This window comes from Salvelinus alpinus, chromosome 26 (genome assembly GCF_045679555.1).
Source record: "Salvelinus alpinus chromosome 26, SLU_Salpinus.1, whole genome shotgun sequence".
NCBI lineage: Eukaryota > Metazoa > Chordata > Actinopteri > Salmoniformes > Salmonidae > Salvelinus > Salvelinus alpinus.
In genome coordinates this window covers 6,486,493-6,505,949 of record NC_092111.1, presented here as the reverse complement: position 1 = coordinate 6,505,949, position 19,457 = coordinate 6,486,493, and the positions used below count along the sequence as shown (strand labels likewise).

The window sequence follows — 19,457 nt, the reverse complement described above, 5'->3', positions numbered from 1 at the left end:
TCCCGAGGTTGTAGATGACCCATGTAGACAGAGTTGACCTGTGAATCTTAAATGTGCTAATAACCCATGCAGCAACAGTATTGACTCATAGCGGAACTTTGCAGCAACTGAATTGACCTGTCAATCCTGTAGTGACAAAGCTGACCCGTGCATGCCAAGGCCCTGTTAGCTGTGATGGCTAAATGCATCTCAATTCAAGTAGCACAGATGACCTATACATTTTGAGGCCCTGTACAAACAGCCTGTGGCAAAGAACTATGACAGAGCATCCTGGGGTAACCAAAGTAGAGTAGCTGGTGAGGGTAAATATGAGGGTAAATCCATTTGAATTCAATCACATTTTGATTTTTGCCCGTTGTACAATTGCTCAGAAAGTACCTTTAAAAAAAAAAAAATGTGGGACCTGAATGCCAAAATCAAGGTGCTCAAATTTGACATATTTTGCAGACTCCACCATCTGTGTCTTCATCACTGGAAAAGATGAACAGTTGAGATCGATATAATTTAAAATCTTACAAACTGGTTTGTCAAACTATTTGATACATTTTTTTTAGCATTATTTTACCTTAAACGTCCATTACCTAAAAATGCGTAAACTCTTGTTTTTTTTGTTCTTCCTACATATTTGCATATGGTGTAGTTTAGCTCCTATTTTACATCATCTGAGGTTTTGTGTTGTGCCTGCCATCGTTTGAGACACAACATGCTCTTGAATACAGGGTCGGTGTCATGTTTTGGCTTATGAATGTACTACATCACAACTTTCAAATGGTACCACAAAGATGGTTGGAGGTCCACACATCAGAGAATGTTGACTTGAATGGGAATATGTTTTAAAGTATACTGGCAATATTCCATAGGAAATCTATTGCCATCATAGAAATATAGATAATAGAGCATTTTAAGTTCGAAGGTGGGTGGACAGGCGGCCATCTTTGTGGTAGTAAGTAGAAGTTCAAATGTCAATGCTGTAAACGCTAAATTGCAGTGGTCAGAAGGGATGGGTCCGTTCTATGATTGAAATGACACCCACAAATTGTCAAACCGTTTGAAACCCCTGTTTGTAAGATTTTAAATTATATCGAACTCAACTGTTTATCTTTTTCAGTGATGAAGACCTGGATATCATGGTATGGTGGGGTGTGGGAAATTTGAGCTCCTTTTTATATCCCGAATGTTTTGGCTTTCATGTCCAAGAGGTCACTTTCTGTCCAATCCTTCCATGGGCAACCATGCATGGAACGTTTTGTGTAAATCAAAAGGGATGCTGTCAGAAAGTGATTGAATTCAAATGGATTTAACCACGCATAGTTGTGTATAGCAGTATCTACTTTTTGCCACAGGCTTTGTGTACGGGCCCATTATGTGTTAGGAATATATGTGACCCATGTAGTAACAATATTGACTCATCTGTTTAGTGGGGTTATGTTTTTCGTAACTCCGATCAACTGAGATCCCCCACTCATCTCAATGCTCTTGTGACTAAGTTGACCCATGCATGTCAATGCCCCATTGGCTGAGATGACCTATGCATCTCAAAGCTGAGCCAGCCATGACATTATAGATAGATGACAAAGTTCCTCTCAACCACCCCTCATCTCTCTAGCATAACTAATGATTAATAATATTCAAAGTTTAGAAATCTGAACTCGTCACCTCGTTACTGTTATTTATTGTTGCTCTTTAATTATTTGTTTAAAAAAAATCATTTGTATTTATTTGTTCAACTGCATTGTTGGTTAAGGGCTTGTAAGTAAGCATTTCACTAAGGTCTATACTTGTTGTATTCGGCGCATGTGACAAATAAAATTTGATTTGACAAGATTATTGTTGTCTGAAACTATACCATTACGACAGCGTGATATGAGTTCATTTATACAGGTGATCAAACACAAGGACATTGGGATGAGCTATTCCAGGGCTGGTATGTTGAAACACTCGTACGACCTTTGGATTCATGACCAACCCAAGTCCTTCCGAAGACCATTGATACAGTAATGCCAACTGCCAAGATGGTGGTTCTATGTAATTCCATTCAGCTCTTTCTCTCTCTTTCCCCCTCGTTGACTCTGCCTCACTGACTCTGCCTCACGATGTACGCACAGCACATGTCAAAGAGGAGGGAGGAGGGGGGGGGGTGAATGTTCTGGGCTATATATAGTAACTGTTGCAGGGAAAAAAGCATCCTTTTTCCTCAACCCCCACCTACCCCACAAAGCCCCCCTCCAACAGGACACAGACCAGGCAACTCTCCCTCCATCCTTTCTTCACATCTCCGTCCCTCACCTCTCCTTCCATCCCTCGCCCTCTATCCCTTTTGAATCTCTCTCTTTCTATCGCAGTATTACTGTAATTGTACAGACACGCTTAACAGAGAATGCATAATGAATTGCTGCTCCAGAATGGTTGAACACCAGTCATGCAATGAGTAACGATATGGAGAGGGGGAAAGAGGGAGAGAGCAGGAGGATAGCTCCGTGCCCTGCATCCCAAGTTGCTTTTGTTTAAAACATGGCCCTCTCATGTATATTGCCCTTTCTATTTGAAGGAGACTGCATCATGGTTTCTGCCTAGTTGCTCTCAATCTTGGAAGTCCCAGAGCTAGGGTGAGTACCGGAATATTGTTTTAACATTGTGGGAGGCAACTCGTCTGCCTAGGGGGACTACTCAGAGCGTGAAACTGAAACGACACCAGATGTATCTGGTAATCACCTAGCCTTCTTAACAAGTCAGTATGCTGATTTAAAAATGGTGATAATGAGGTGGCATTGTAAGGGTTCAGTGGAGTTCATGTTTTGCTGCCATTGCGTGTTTACTATTGCTTGGATTTGAAACTCAGGGGTTTATGTCTAGTTGTCTAATTTACATTTTGTTTCAATCAGCTCAGATTTGAAACACTTCTCTCACATGTAATTATTTATTTGTTGATAATACACTAAACAACAACATAAACGCAACATGTTAAGAGTTGGTTTCATGAGCTGAAATAAAAGATCAATGAAATTTTCCATACACCCAAAAAGCTTATTTCGCTCAAATTCTGTGCATAAATTTGTTTACGTCCCTGTTGATGAGCATTTCTCCTTTGCCAAGATAATAAATCCATCTGACAGGTTTGGCATATCAAGAAGCTGATTTAAACAGCATGTTCATTACACAGGTGCATCTTGTGCTGGGGACAATAAAAGGCCACTCTAAAATCTGAAGTTTTGTCACACAACACAATGCCACAGATGTTTGGAGGGAGCATGCAATTGGCATGCTGACTAAGAATATCCACCAGAGCTGTTGCCAGATAATTGAATGTTCATTTCTCTACCATAAGCCGCCTCCAACTTCTTTTTAGAGAATTTGGCAGTACGTCCAACCGGCCGCATACCACGTGTATGGCGTCGTGTGTGCGAGCGGTTTGCTGATGCCAACGTTGTGAACAGAGTGCCCCATTGGTTGTGGTGGGGGTTATGGTATAGGCAGGCTACGGACAACGAACACAATTGCAATTTGAATGCAGAGATACCGTGACGAGATCCTGAGGCCCATTGTCGTGCCATTCATCCGCCACCATCACCTCATGTTTCAGCATGATGATGCACAGCCCCAGGTTGCGAGGATCTGTACACCATTCCTGGAAGCTGAAAATGTCCCAGTTCTTCCATGGCCTGCACACTCACCAGACAATGTCACACATTAACCATGTTTGGAATGCTCTAGATCGACTTGTACGATAGGGTGCTCCAGTTCCCGCCAATATCCAGCAACTTCACACAGCCAATGAGGACAATGTGAAGGAGCTGTGTCAAGCTGCATGAGGCAAATGGTCAGACCAGATACTGACTGGTTTTCTGATCCACTTCCCTACTTTATTATTATTATTTTGTATCTGTGACAAACCTATGCATATCTGTATTCCCAGTCATGTGAAAACCATAGATAATGGCCTACTGAATGTATTTTAAATTGACAGATTTCCTTATGAACTGTAACTCAGTAAACTCTTTCATCGTTGTATGTTGCGTTTTTATATTTTTGTTCAGTATTGTCTTGTAGCCTATAATTGTCACAATCAAATCCGGCAGGACATTGTCCAGTAACCCTTTGCGGTATCCTCTGCTTTACATTGTCGTGGACTGAAGTGGAAGTAGAGCTACTGCATCAGGTCCAAACGGGCGTCTTGCCTCCTTACTCTATAAGGGAAAACTCTTATTTATTAAATGTGTTTTCCTTGTTGGGTTTCCTGTAATCTCTCGGTGACAGTGGCCCAGAACAGGCTTTGGCAGCTCTCCCCCACCTGGCATCGCTCCAACATGACTTACATCAGATTTATGGACGTGTCATATAGAAGAAAGAAAAAATATCTCCCCACGACACAAATTTGCCTGTCGTGGAAATGTATGAAAATAGTCTATTTATTATGCGGCTCGTGTAGTTTGTGTAACCTCCAAAAATAGTGTGGGGTTAGATTGGATTAGAGTGAATGTGTTTTTAGAGATTACAGTCAAGGAAACGGTTTTAATCTTTGACCTCGAGCATGAGAGTGCGTGCATTTTGTTTATGTTTCATAATTTATTTTGGATCATTTTTCGAGCCTTTTGAGGTGATGTAAGGTTTGGATTTTCAAAACTATTCCACGGTAAGGCCTGACAGTACTCTTTCTGTCTGTTTTCTGATTAGACTTCAAATAGTGCCCGCAATCTACATTTTATCAATATGTGTGATTTATGTAATGAATGTCAGTGTTTATAAAAAGTTTTGGACCTAAATGTTGAATGTCGGCCACTCTACCAAAGGATGTTATCTGCTGCCCCCTAGTGATATTCTAATAGAACAACATGCACCAAGAAATCACGTGGTACAGGTTCAGTTAGTAAAATGTGGCGCGGCATTTTTCATTTACTGGACATTTTGAGAAATTTACCGGACCCATATGCATCGGGTGCGTAACCCGATTAGGGCGTCCACCCACGGTGCTCAGAATGACAAATTATGGTAATTCATATGAACAGAACACGCAAGTCGAGGGTGCAACGATCTACTGTCCTTACCGAATTCTGATGCGCACTTTGAAGGCGTTAGAATAACTGTACACGTTTACTTTTCCTCAGCCAACAAGATGAGCAAAGAATAGCAGAATCACTGGCCCATGTCAATCTACTATCCTCATAGTGGAAAAGTTTGCATATTCTATTGGTCAGCCTGTCGAGAAAGAAATGGCCTTTCCCAAACAAACTCTGGGACGATAGATCCCAAATTCATACAACCAGTAGGCCTAGGCTAAAAAAAAAACACGTTAAAAAGCAATGAGTCTGATGCAGCTGATCAGATCATTTAGCTTAAAAATGTGAATTGAATATTTCATCACATAAGTGCAGCAATGCACACAAGGCACTAGGCAAGTTAAGTAATAATTTGCATGGACTACACTAAGTGTTTAGCATGATTTTTGAATGACAACTGTACCTCATCTCTTTACCCCACACACACATGATTATCTTTTAAGTCCCTCAGTCGAGCAGTGAATTTCAAACACAGATTCAACCACAAAGACCAGGGAGGTTGACATTGACTATCTGAAGTTATTAATAACAATTTGGATGGTGTATCAATACACACAGTCACTACAAAGATACAGGTGTCCTTCCTAACTCGGTTGCCGGAGGGGAAGGAAACCGCTCAGGGATTTCACCATGAGGCCCATGGTGACCTTAAAACAGTTTTCTCCAAATTTTAAACTCTGAGGATGACTCAACAACATTGTAGTTACTCCACAATACTAATCTAAATGACAGAGTGAGAAGAAGGAAGCCTGTACAGAATAAAAAATATTCCAAAACATGCATCCTGTTTGCAGTAAGGCACTAAAGTAAAATTGCAAAAAATATGGTAAAGAAATTAACTTTGTCCTTAATACAAAACGCTATGTTTGGGGTAAATCCAACACATCACTGAGTACCACTCTTCATATTTTCAATGCTTGTCATTGGCAAGGACTAGAGTTTTATTTTTGGGGGAGGATAAAAATAAACTGAATAGATCTAAGCACAGGCAAAACCTGGTTGTCTGCTTTCCAAAAGCTGAAGAACATGTGCACATCCAGGTACCTTTTTGCAGGTGCTGGAGTTGAAGGAGGGAAATGCTGCACACTGCTGCTCATGCTCCCAGGTCTTCATCAGGCATCCATATCCCAGGTGGGGGTGGAAGGTCGTATGCATGTATGGGCAGTACTCAGTTAAATCACTTTCTGAAACAGGAGGTAAAAATGTATAACAGGTTCACAGTATAAAAGTATATGACCATACACAAAGAATGTGATCAATATTTACAGTTTATAGTTTATATATATATATAGCACACAAAAGTAGGTGGATTTGGCTATTTCAGCCACACCCATTGCTGACCAGTGTATAAATTTGGGCACAATCCCTTAGACAAACATTGGCAGTAGAAGGGCCTTACTGAAGAGCCTGGTGACATTCAATGTGGCACCGTCATTTTAATTTTAATTTCACCTTTATTTAACCAGGTAGGCTAGTTGAGAACAAGTTCTCATTTACAACTGCGACCTGGCCAAGATATAAAGCAAAGCAGTTCGACGCATACAACAACACAGAGTTACACATGGAATAAACAAACAAAGTCAATAATACAGTAGGGAAAAAAGTGTGTATATATACAGTGTGTGCAAATGAGGTAAGATAAGGGAGGTAAGGCAATAAATAAATAGGCCAAAGTGGCAAGGTAATTACGATATAGCAATTAAACACTAGAGTGATAGATGTGCAAGTAAAGATACTGGGGTGCAAAGGAGCTAAATAAATAAATACAGTATGGGGATGAGGTAGTTAGATTGGCTATGTACAGGTGCAATGATCTGTGAGCTGCTCTGACAGCTGGTGCTTGAAGTTAGTGTGGGAGTCTCCAGCGTTAGCGATTTTTGCAGTTCGTTCCAGTCATTGGCAGCAGAGAACTGGAAGGAAAGGCGGCCAAAGGAGGAATTAGCTTTGGGGGTCACTAGTGAAATATACCTGCTGGCGCGCGTGCTGCGGGTGGGTGCTACTGTGGTGACCAGTGAACTGAGATAAGGCAGGGCTTTACCTTGCGAAGACTTGTAGACCTGGAGCCAGTGGGTTTGGCGACGAGTATGAAGCGAGGGCCAGCCAACGAGAGCGTACAGGTCGCAGTGGTGGGTTGTATATGGGGCTTTGGTGACAAAACGGATGGCACTGTGATAGACTGCATCCAATTTGTTGAGTAGGGTGTTGGAGGCTATTTTGTAAATGACATCGTCAAGGATCGTTAGGATAGTCAGTTTTACGAGGTGAAACAGTTTTACGAGTGAAGGCTGCTTTGTTTGTGAAGGATGCTTTGAAATAGGAAGCCGATTCTAGATTTAATTTTGAATTGGAGATGCTTAATGTGGGTCTGGAAGGAGAGTTTACAGTCTAACTATACACCTAGGTATTTTTAGTTGTCCACATATTATAGGTCAGAACCGTCCAGAGTAGTGATGCTGGGCGGGCAGGTGCGGGGCGAAGAGCATGCATTTAGTTTTACTTGCATTTAAGAGCAGTTGGAGGCCACGAAAGGAGAGTTGTATGGCAATGAAGCTCGTCTGGAGGTTAGTTAACAGTGTCTACAGAATGGTGTCATCTGTGTAGAGGTGGATCAGAGAATCACCAGCAGCAGGAGCGACATGATTGATATATACAGAGAAGAGAGTCGGCCCGAGAATTGAACCCTGAGGCACCCCCATAGAGACTGCCAGAGGTCCGGACAACAGGCCCTCCGATTTGACACACTGAACTCTATCAGAGAAGTAGTTGGTGAACCAGGCGAGGCAGTCATTTGAGAAACCAAGGCTGTTGAGTCTGCCGATAAGAATGTGGGGATTTGTGTATATTGGTTCCTAACTTCCCTGAAAAGTTGCATATCATGGGGGCTATTTGATGCTAATGCAGTACGCCACAGGATGTTTTTGTGCTGGTCAAGGGCAGTCAGGTCTGGAGTGAACCAAGGGCTATATCTGTTCCTGGTTCTAATTCTTTTTGAATGGGCATGCTTATTTAAGATGGTGAGGAAGGCCCTTTTAAAGAATAACCAGGCATCCTCTACTGACGGGATGAGGTCAATATCCTTCCAGGATACCCGGGCCAGATCGATTAGAAAGGCCTGCTCGCTGAAGTGTTTTAGGGAGCGTTTGACAGTGATGAGGGGTGGTCGTTTAACCGCAGTCCCATTACAGACACAGGCAATGAGGCAGTGATCGCTGAGATCTTGGTTGAAGACAGCAGAGGTGTATTTGGAGGGCAAGTTGGTTAGGATGATATCTATGAGGGTGCCCGTGTTTATGGATTTGGGGCTGTACCTGGTAGGTTCATTTGATAATTTGTGTGAGATTGAGGGCATAAAGCTTAGATTGTAGGATGGCCAGGGTGTTAAGCATGTCCCAGTTTAGGTCACCTAGCAGCACAAGGTCTGAAGATGGGGGGCAATCAATTCACATATGGGGTCCAGGGCACAGCTGGGGGCAGAAGGTGGTCTATAGCAAGCGGCAACGGTGAGAGACTTGTTTCTGGAAAGGTGGATTTTTAAAAGTAGAAGCTCGAATAGTTTGGGCACAGACCTGGATAGTATGACAGAACTGGCAGTTCTATCTTGTCGTAAAATGTTATAGTTAGGGATGGAAATTTCAGGGGTTTTGGTGGTCTTCCTAAGCCAGGATTCAGACACGGCTAGGACATCCGGGTTGGCAGAGTGTGCTAAGGCAGTGAATAAAACAAACTTGGGGAGGAGGCTTCTAATGTTAACATGCATGAAACCAAGGCTTTTACGGTTACAGAAGTCAACAAATGAGAGCGCCTGGGGAATGGGAGTGGAGCTAGGCACTGCAGGGCCTGGATTAACCTCTACGTCAACAGAGAAGGAGTAGGATAAGGGTACAGCTAAAGGCTATAAGAACTGGTTGTCTAGTGCGTTCGGAAAAGAGAGTAAAAGGAGCAGGTTTCTGGGCGCGATAGAATAGATTCAAGGCATAATGTACAGACAAAGGTATAGTAGGATGTGAATACAGTGGAGGCACCTAGGCATGGAGTGACGATGAGAGAGATATTGTCTCTAGAAACATAATTTTAACCAGGTGATGTCACCGCATGTGTGGGAGGTGGAACTGAAGGGTTAGCTAAGGCATATTGAGCAAGGCTAGAGGCTCTACAGTGAAATAAGACAATCACTAACCAGAACAGCAATGGACAAGGCATATTGACATTAGGGAGAGGCATGCGTAGCCGAGTGATCATAGGGGTCCAGTGAGTAGTTAAGCTGGCTGGAGACACGGTGATTCAGACAGCTAGCGGGCCGGGGCTAGCAAGCTAGCAGAAGGGCCTTATAGGTCCGTCGCAACGGAAGAAGTCTGTTGTAGCCTCCTCGTACGGTTCCGTCGGCAGACCAGCCGTGATGGATTTGTAGGGTTCCGTGTGGTAAAGGTGCCCAGTCCAATTGGCAAAATAGGTATAGTGGCCCAAGAAATTTGCCGATGGACCTATTCAGCTAACAGTCCGATATGCTCTAGACAGCTAGCGGGCCGCCGCTAGCAGATGGGCATTCAGGGGACGTCGCGACGGAGGGGCCTGTTTCAAAAAGAACCCTCGGGGAGATTACATCGGTAGTCCAGTCGTGATAGATTAGCAGGGCTTCTTGTAGTAAAAGGGGTCCAGGCTAATTGGCAAAATAGGTATTGTAGCCCAAGGAGTGGCTGATGGACCTCTTCAGCTAGCCGAGAGATGGGCCTAGCATGGGCTAGCTCCAGGCTAATTGGTGCTTGCTTCGGGACAGAGACGTTAGCCAGGAGTAGCAACTCGGATTGCAGCTAGCTAGCTGCGATGATCCAGGTGAGAAGGTTCAGAGCTTGCGGTAGGAATCCGGGGATATTGAGAGAAAATAAATCCGGTATGCTCTGGTTTGAATCGCGTTGTGCAAACTGGCGAGGGATTTCCGAGCTAGAGGTTAGCTGATGACCACTACCAGTGATTAGTTGACTACTATCTAGGAGATAGTTAGCTGGCTAGCTTCTGTTGGGGGATTCTGGTTCAAAAGTAAAGAAAAATACTTTAAAAAATTGCAGATCCATACCACATTGATTGAGGCGAGTTGCAGGAGAGTATATTAAAGTTGAGGTTTAGGAAAAATATAAAAAGATTTGCGACGAAAAAATATATAAAAGATATATACACGGGACAAGACGAGGAAAAAGAAGTCTGGCTCCTACGCCATCTTGGAACAAAACTGCAGTCTGGACCCCAGTTCTAGGAGATGGTCATGGTCACGTAACGTGGTCATGGAAAACTCCTGGCCATAGACATGACCTAATGTAATCTATCAAAAATATACATAAGGAATATAAGGCTGATTTTAGTCAGGTGCCCAGTGATCCAGTAGAGTCCTGTTACTTACACAAACACTGAGGGGGAGCAGAAGGGTGTGAACTCATTGACATCCAAAACGTTGACCGTGTGACACTGGCGGTAGTGGAGCGTTCCACTGCCACGCTGTAGGCTCTGACCAATAGAACACTGTGGACCAGGGCCATAGGATGCCACCTTTCCAACAAGTCAGTTCGTCAACTTTCTGACCAGCTAGAGCTGCCCCGGTGAACTGTAAGTACTGTTTTTGTAAAGTGGAAGTGTTTAGGAGCAACAATGGCTCATCCGCAAAGTGGTAGGCCACACTAGCTCACAGAATGGGACCAATGAGGGCTGTAGCGTGTAAAAATCATCTATCCTCAGTTGCAACAATCACTACCGAGTTCCAGACTGCCTCTGGAAGCAACTTAAGATCTGCTCTTTTAGTCTGCAAACGGTGTCAGTGGAGGAGGTGTTAAGCCTATTGAAGTCATTACCTGATGGTAAATCTACAGGTTATGGTCTTATGGACAATATTTTGCTTTGCTGTGCTGCTCCCCAGATTGCAGTTCCACTGAGATACATATTTAATTGGTCACTGGAAAAGGGGATGTTTGCAAAGGATCCGAAACTGTCTACTCCCTATACTCAGTAAGATATTGGAGGTTATTGTGAGTAGACAAATGTGGGAGTACATGGAAGAAGGATCTGATTACAGCCAATCAGCATGCTTATCGCAAAAACCATTCCACTACCACTGCATTGGTTGACATGATTGACCAGTGGCTCAATGCTATGGATAATGGCAAGTTTGTGGGTGTACTATTTTTAGATTTCAGTGCAGCATTTGATGTAGTGGATCATGAAATAATTTAGACAAAATTAATGCATTATGGTTTTAAGGAGGTAGCATTGAATTGGGTACAGTCATATCTAACTGATAGGAAACAGTCCACCTATATCAATGGTTCATTTTCTTCCCCTCGTGTTAAACTGTGGAATACCGCAGGGCAACTGCCTTGGGCCACTTCTTTATTTAATATATACCAACGACCTTCCCTATGCCTTAGTTGAACCTCAAGCTACTATATTTGCAGATGATACTACAATTTATGCAGCAAGATAATCGGTTCAACAGGTACAGCAAGTTTTACAAGAGATTTGGAGAATATCAGGGAGTGGGTTTGCCAAAACAAACTTGTTTTAAACACCAAGAAAACCAGAGTTATGTTGGTCTGTTCAACTAGGAAAAGGCCAAAACAGCATGGGATACAATTAAGTATGGGAGGAATACAAATTGAAGAAGTGGCAGAAACCAAACTATTGGGAGTGCAGCTAGACAACTGCTTATCATGGTCGTCTCAAATAACTAATCTATGTAAAAAAATATATATATATATTAAAACAGCATGCATAATCAGAAGGATAGCTAAATATTTACCAGGGAAAAATTATTCAGCAAATAACACAAGCATTAATTGAGAGTCAGGTGAACTACTGTTCTGTGGTCTGGGGAAATGCATCATCAAGGAGTGTTTTAAGGTGGAGATATGGTTCTTCTGTTGCAGTCATGCGCAGTGTTCTTGGTTGGTCATCAATCGACAAGATAATTGAAAAAAACATGCTTATTTTATTTCATAATATACATCATTTAAAACGGCCAAGTTCTATTCACAACGGTATTCAGTTGGTAAGAGACAGACATTCCATAAATACTAGGAATAGATTGTCCACCATCTATGCGTTATCCAGACAGAAAAGAGAAATAGGCAAAATAACATTTCGATTTAGAGCAATAAAGAAATTGAATAAATTAACTGAGCAAATTAGAAACCTTTCCATATATAAATTTAAACATTATTTTAAAACGATTTACATATAATACACTGCTCGAAAAAATAAAGGGAACACTTAAACAACACAATGTAACTCCGTGGAGAACGTTCTGCTGCCTGCAACATCCTCCAGCATGACCGGTTTGGCGGTGGGTCAGTCATGGTGTGGGGTGGCATTTCTTTGGGGGGCCGCACAGCCCTCCATGTGCTCGCCAGAGGTAGCCTGACTGCCATTAGGTACCGAGATGAGATCCTCAGACCCCTTGTGAGACCATATGCTGGTGCGGTTGGCCCTGGGTTCCTCCTAATGCAAGACAATGCTAGACCTCATGTGGCTGGAGTGTGTCAGCAGTTCCTGCAAGAGGAAGGCATTGATGCTATGGACTGGCCCGCCCGTTCCCCAGACCTGAATCCAATTGAGCACATCTGGGACATCATGTCTCGCTCCATCCACCAACGCCACGTTGCACCACAGACTGTCCAGGAGTTGTCAGATGCTTTAGTCCAGGTCTGGGAGGAGATCCCTCAGGAGACCATCCGCCACCTCATCAGTAGCATGCCCAGGCGTTGTAGGGAGGTCATACAGGCACGTGGAGGCCACACACACTACTGAGCCTCATTTTGACTTGTTTAAAGGACATTACATCAAAGTTGGATCAGCCTGTAGTGTGGTTTTCCACTTTAATTTTGAGTGTGACTCCAAAACCAGACCTCCATGGGTTGATAAATTTGATTTCCATTGATAATTTTTGTGTGATTTTGTTGTCAGCACATTCAACTATGTAAAGAAAAAAGTATTTAATAATAATATTTCATTCATTCAGATCTAGGATGTGTTATTTTAGTGTTCCCTTTATTTTTTTGAGCAGTGTATATAGAAATGTTGTGGGACTATAGTAGATGAAGAATCAATATTTTTTAGATTGAGTATTTATTGGGTCATTATGTTAGTATATTATGTATGTTTGTAATAGTGGGTTATATGTGAAAATGTGTTTGTATTATAAATTGTATTTGAATGTTTAAGGACTCTTGGAAGATTAGTCCAAATGGGGACTAAAAGAGATCCAAATCAAATCAAGCACAAGAACTGTTTGTTGGGATCTTCATGAAATTGGTTTCCATGGGGGAGCAGCCGCACAAAAGCCTAAGCTCACCATGCACAATGCCAAGCGTTGGCTGGAGTGGTGTAAAAGCTGGAAACGCGTCCTCTAGAGTGATGAATCACGCTTCGCCATCTGGCAGTCCGACGGATGAATCTGGGTTTGGCGGATGCCAGGAGAATGCTACCTGCCCCAATGCTAGTGCCAACTGTAAAGTTTGGTGGAGGAGGAATAATGGTCTGGAGCTGTTTTTTCATGGTTCGAGCTAGGTCCCTTAGTTCCAGTGAAGGGATATCAATGCTACAGCATACAATGACATTCTAGACAATTCTGTGCTTCAAACTTTGGAGAAGACCCTTTCCTGTTTCAGCATGACAATGCCCCCGTGCACAAAGCGAGGTCCATCGAATTGTTTGTCGATCAGTATGGAAGAACTTTGACTGGCCTGCACCGAGCCCTGATCTAAACTTGGAACGCCGACTGCGAGCCAGGCCTAATCACCCAACATCAGTGCCCGACCTCACTAATGATCTTGTGGCTGAATGGAAGCAAGTCCCTGCAGCAATGTTCCAACATCTAGTGGAAAGCCTTCCCAGAAGAGTAGAGGCTGTTATAGCAGCAAATGGGAGACTAACTCCATATTAATGCTCATGATTCTGGAATGAGATGTTCGACGAGCAGATGTTCGACGAGCAGGTGTCCACATACTTTTGGTCGTGTGTGTGTGTGTGTGTGTGTGTGTGTGTGATCTCTCACACTATTCAATTTGTGCAAAAAAAGCATTTGGACATTTTGGAACTATAAAAACGGTTTTAAGTTAAGGCCAAAGGAGACCGTGTGTTGAGCCTGTGGATCCAGAACGATTCCCTTTTGAAGATGGGTTTCAGCTGTGGGTCAGTATCAATAATGTCCCAGTGCTGCCTGATAATGTCCCTTTTTTAAATGCCTTTCCCGATGGTGAGTATTCTGCTTTTTCTTCTACTTTTGGTTGAAGGCTTTCCAAGTGTGTTAGCCCTTCAAAACAATCATTTGCATGTTTTATCCAATTTGTCGTTTGTAGCCCTCTTCCTTTTGTGAGGTCCGTGGTCGGTTTCTGGTAAGAAACATCAGAGCTGCGTATTCTTCTGATGCGGCTGAATCGACTAACAGTGAGACTTTTTAAATAAGTGGGACGTGGCTGGAAGCTGTTACCTCTTGAGGGTGGTTTTCTGTAGAGGGAGGGTTTTGTCCTTAATAAAACTGCTTTTGTGATAGGGCGTAGTTAATTGTGAAACGAAGGTGCTCATTCATAGTTTAGATAGGCATGTAATTCCAATAGTTCTTCTTGGGTCCCTGTATAGATCCGGGAAAATATATCTGAATTAGGAGAATATTGGGGATAAAGGGGTTAAGGTCTGGATTCAGCACCACCTTCTTTTCCAAACATTGGTTAGAATAATTAGGCGCCATTGTGCTCCCCGTCGCTGTCCCTTTGGTCTGGAAGAAAAAGTCAGTTCCACCAAGTCCACAATACAATTGGCACGTTCATTGAGGAAGAACCTGAGGGCCTCTAGGGCCACCCTGGTGGGGGATGTTTACTATACAGACTGGTAACATCAAAAGTACACAGAATAGAATGTTCTGGTATATGGCCCACATATTTCAGGAGATGAATCAAATCAATAGTCTCTGGTATACGTGGGGAGAGCGATCACCCAGGGTTTCACTATATGGTCTACAAAGGTAGAGATATTCTCTTTCAGAGATCCGTTACTACTCACAATGGGCCTGCCTGGTATAGGTGGCATCATGCTCTTGTGAATTTGGGGGGAGAGTGTACATGACCGGTGTGGTTGGGCAGTCAACTTTCATATACTCATATTCTGTCTGTGTAATTTTCAGCACTGCGTTCTCAGAATGGACCGTCTCCTAAAGTTGATTCAGCTGTGGGATCGGGGCACCACCAGTACAGAGCTTGCTCAGGAATGGCAGCAGGCAGGTGTGAGTGCATCTGCACGCACAGTGAGGCGAAGACTTTTGGAGGATGGCCTCGTGTCAAGAAGGGCAGTAAAGAAGCCAATTCTCTCCAGGAAAAACATCAGGGACAGACTGATATTCTGCAAAAGGTACAGGGATCGGACTGCTGAGGAAGGGGGTAAAGTCATTTTCTCTGATGAATCCTCTTTGCGATTGTTTGGGGCATCCGGAAAAAGCTTGTCTGGAGAAGACAAGGTGAGCGCTACCATCAGTCCTGTGTCATGCCAACAGTAAAGCATCCTGAGACCATTCATGTGTGGGGTTGCTTCTCAGCCAAGGGAGTGGGCTCACTCACAATTTTGCCTAAGAACACAGCCATGAATTAAGAAGGGTACCAACACATCCTCAGAGAGCAACTTCTCCCAACCGTCCAGGAACAGTTTGGTGACGAACAATGCCTTTTCCAGCATGATGGAGCACCTTTCCATAAGGCAAAAGTGATAACTAAGTGGCTTGGGGAACAAAACATCGATATTTTGGGTCCATGGCCAGGAAACTCCCCAGACCTTAATCACATTGAGAACTTGTGGTCAATCCACAAGAGGCGGGTGGACAAACAAAAACCTGCAAATTCTGACAAACTCCAAGCATTGATTATGCAAGAATGGGCTGCCATCAGTCAGGATGTGGCCCAGAAGTTAATTGACAGCATGCCAGGGCGGATTGCAGAGGTCTTGAAAAAGAAGGGTCAACACTGCAAATATTGACTCTTTGCATCAACTTCATGTAATTGTCAATAAAAGCCTTTGACACTTATGAAATAAACTTACTTACTTTATTGTCCCCATGGGGAAATTTTGTTGCAGTGTCATGTACACATTTAAAGTGGCGTCAAATACAAAACAAGATTGACAATACAACTTTCAATAACAGTCACGCACCAATAAATTAAATACAATTTAAAATTTAAAAAAGAAGAAAAGACTAGCCTGCTGGCCTTACGGGGTCAATGGGAACATTTGCCCGAGCTATTTAAGAGGGATATCACACCTGGCACAAATGATTGTCTCGTTCTATTTTTCCTGCTGAGGGGTGCCCTATACCTGCGCCCAGAGGGGAGTAATTCAAAGTCCAGGTACAGGGGGTGACTTGGGTCTAAAATGATTTTAATGCTTGTAATTATACTTCAGTATTCCATAGTAACATCTGACAAAAATATCTAAAGACACTGAAGCAGCAAACTTTGTGGAAATTCATATTTGTGTCATTCTCAAAACTTTTGCCCACGACTGTACACTTACCAAGTAGCAAGATGATGGTTGGTTCACAGACACACATCTATACTGTACACATTGGTGTCCTATAGTTTATTTAACCTTGTGTTCGTCCCCTCCCTCCCTCTTATCTCTCCCTGCAGCTGTCCACTGCAACCTGAGCCAGAATGGGATGGACCACCAGATGTGCCCGGACGATGTGACCTCTCACCTGGAGGAGGAGCCTCTGGACCAGGGCGCCATGCTGGACGACGACAGCCCCACCTATCAGGACGTGAGCCCCGGGTACCAGCGCCGCTCACCGCCCCAGGGCTCCGTCTCCGAGTCAGAACTCTCACGTGTAAGAACGGGGACTTCAATGCCGTCTTCATCAACCCAGTCCTCGGGACCCACTAGCCGTTACATATATTTAACGTATCCTAAATCCAGCACACCTGGTTCAAATAAAAAAAACGCTTGCTGATTAGTTGACTAGTTTTCAGGTGTGCATGGTGTTGGAGAACATTAAATGTATGGTACGGCTGGTGTGATCCGAGGACTGGGTTGCGAAAGGCTGCTCTAACAAATGTCAGGATGGGTACCAGGCTGGGGTGACCACTCACCATAATCATTGGTCTGTAACAGATTTGTAGGTGCATTTTGGGATATTAGTAACGCGTCCCATCGTTCGCTGTACCTTGCTAATTTCCAAGGAATTTCAGATCTGTAATTCAAACAGACAATCTTGAATTCAGTAATTACTTACTTACTACACTTTCTGGCACCTAACCATTGCTTAATCCATTAAGTAAATACACAACTTTTCAAATGAACTCCCTTGACAGCCCTTATTCAATGTTTCCTGAGAATGACTTGTTTAGATTAAAGGTTGTCGTCAGTGGAGAATTTATTTTATTTCCTCTCTAAAAATGGCATCCTGTCGAGACAGCGGATCTGACATTTCCTCCTTTTTCTGCCTCTGTCTCTGAAGGGCGATGAGAAAGAAAATGACAGAGATAATTATCTGTCAATCTGACTGCCTGGAACTGCTTTCACCCAGACAATATGTCCTCTAAGAAGCCCTACGTAGCTACGCCTTTGAAATGTAGAGGAACAACTAGGCTTGGGCAGATTTTAATATTGTCATTCCATCCTTCTCTTATCCCGGGATTTAGCGAAAACAAACATGAACTTAAATTGCGAAGACAGGCAAATCCAGCTCATAAAGTTATACAAGCATAGCTAGTAGCTACCGAATGTCATTTCCGATGAGTGTGGACATTTACAAGCAAAAGTGAAGGAGAGAAGTTGTGCAACTGAACAAAGTTGTGATGCATGTTTTTCTGATGGAAGAGTAGCACGTGCACACGGAGGAGAGAACTCGAGTAGGAAGCACGGGGAGAAAATGGCAGCTGTGCAGAACTCATCCAGAGCTCTCTGACGTCTGGCAGAAAGCCATTCTAAGATATCTGATGGCAAACAGTGTAGTAGTGAATTGCATACACGTGTAACTTCATCACCACATGTGCGCCGCACAACAGAGACTCACTATAGATATAGACATCTATACACTCCCGTTGTGCGATTTACTGACAAACGCGTGACCGGCTCAACTGTTCTGGGGGAACTACGGTAAGCTTCATAATGTGACAGGTGACATGAAGAACGCACTCGGCTTTATCTCCTAGTGTATTTTGCACAAGTTGACTGCAGGTGTTAACTTAAAGTAGCTACAAATATTCACATTTTATTGAAAAATGTCAAATATTGAAAAACCGTCCTGCGGCTTTTTCCAAATACCCTGGTAAACGGTATAACGCATAAGCCTACGAACAACTAGGCTGTTTTTTTATGGTCTCACTGCGTGGTACAGGCCTATGTTCCTACAGTATAAGAGTGTGATAAACCACCATGTAGGTTCATTTCAAAAAGAATGTAATAACGGCATGGAATCCTATTCAGAAATCTGTGGATGGGGGGGCCTCCCGAGTGGCGCAGCGGTCTAAGGTACTGCTTCACAGTGCTAGAGACGTCACTACAGACCTGGGTTCAATCACAACTGGCCGTGATCAGGAGTCCCATAGGGCGGCGCACAATTGGCCCAGCATCGTCCGGGTTAGGGGGGAGGCTTTACTTGGCTCATCACTCTCTAGCAACTCCTAGTGGCGGGCCGTGCGTCTGCAGGCTGACGTAAGTCATCACATGAACGGTGTTTCCTCCGACACATGCGGCTGGCTTCCGGGATAAGCATGACTCAACCTTCATCTCCTGAGCCAGCAGGGGAGTTGCAGCAATGAGACAAGATCGAAATTGGGGCGAAATACCCCAAAAAATGTAAAAAGACATACAAAATCTGTGGACGTTATGTTACCTTACTTCGTAGGGAATCAGTCAACTCTTCACATGTAGTATAAAGTACAACATGTCTTAATCACGAACTGTATTTTCAACCATGCGCATTGTACAGTATCTGCCATTTGAGTTCATGACTTTGATACCCTTTTCACACTACTGAGCCAAACCAACTCGAGCCAAGCTGTACTGTTCTGGCCAGGCTACACATTCCCCTAGTTGCTGGAACATGTTTGAAAGGACAATAAGAAAAGAAAACGCCGAAGCCATCACAGTAAGGTGCAGTTCTGCCTATAGAGGAACTCTGTGGCTAAGCAACGGCATCAACTGAAAGCATGACCTGGTGGAGCATGGTGCCTTCAACGCCAGGATAATGGGTTCGATGCCTGGGACCACCCACCCATAAAACATATTCACGCATGACTAAGTCACTTTGGATAACAGCATTTTCTAAACGCCATATATTATTATGGAAAATCAAGAAACTCTACAGATAATATCATGCCCAAAGCAATATCTTACTTTGTCTACACACACTAGCTCCTATTGCCTGCTGTGTAATGG

General features: G+C 43.4%; 1 protein-coding gene across 4 annotated transcripts in view; it reads left to right on the top strand.

Moving 5' to 3' along the window:
* The window catches only part of LOC139554285 (sterile alpha motif domain-containing protein 12-like), a 116,965-nt gene that overhangs the window by 13,335 nt on the left and 84,173 nt on the right, over window positions 1–19,457 (top strand). For 3 of the 4 annotated variants that reach the window (XM_071367056.1, XM_071367057.1, XM_071367055.1), the window contains exon 2: window positions 16,706–16,902. In XM_071367056.1, the coding sequence (XP_071223157.1) occupies window positions 16,706–16,902 (197 nt within the window). Of the gene's footprint in view, window positions 1–2,299; window positions 2,607–16,705; window positions 16,903–19,457 lie in introns of those variants that run through there. The other variant, XM_071367058.1, reaches the window with a different exon arrangement.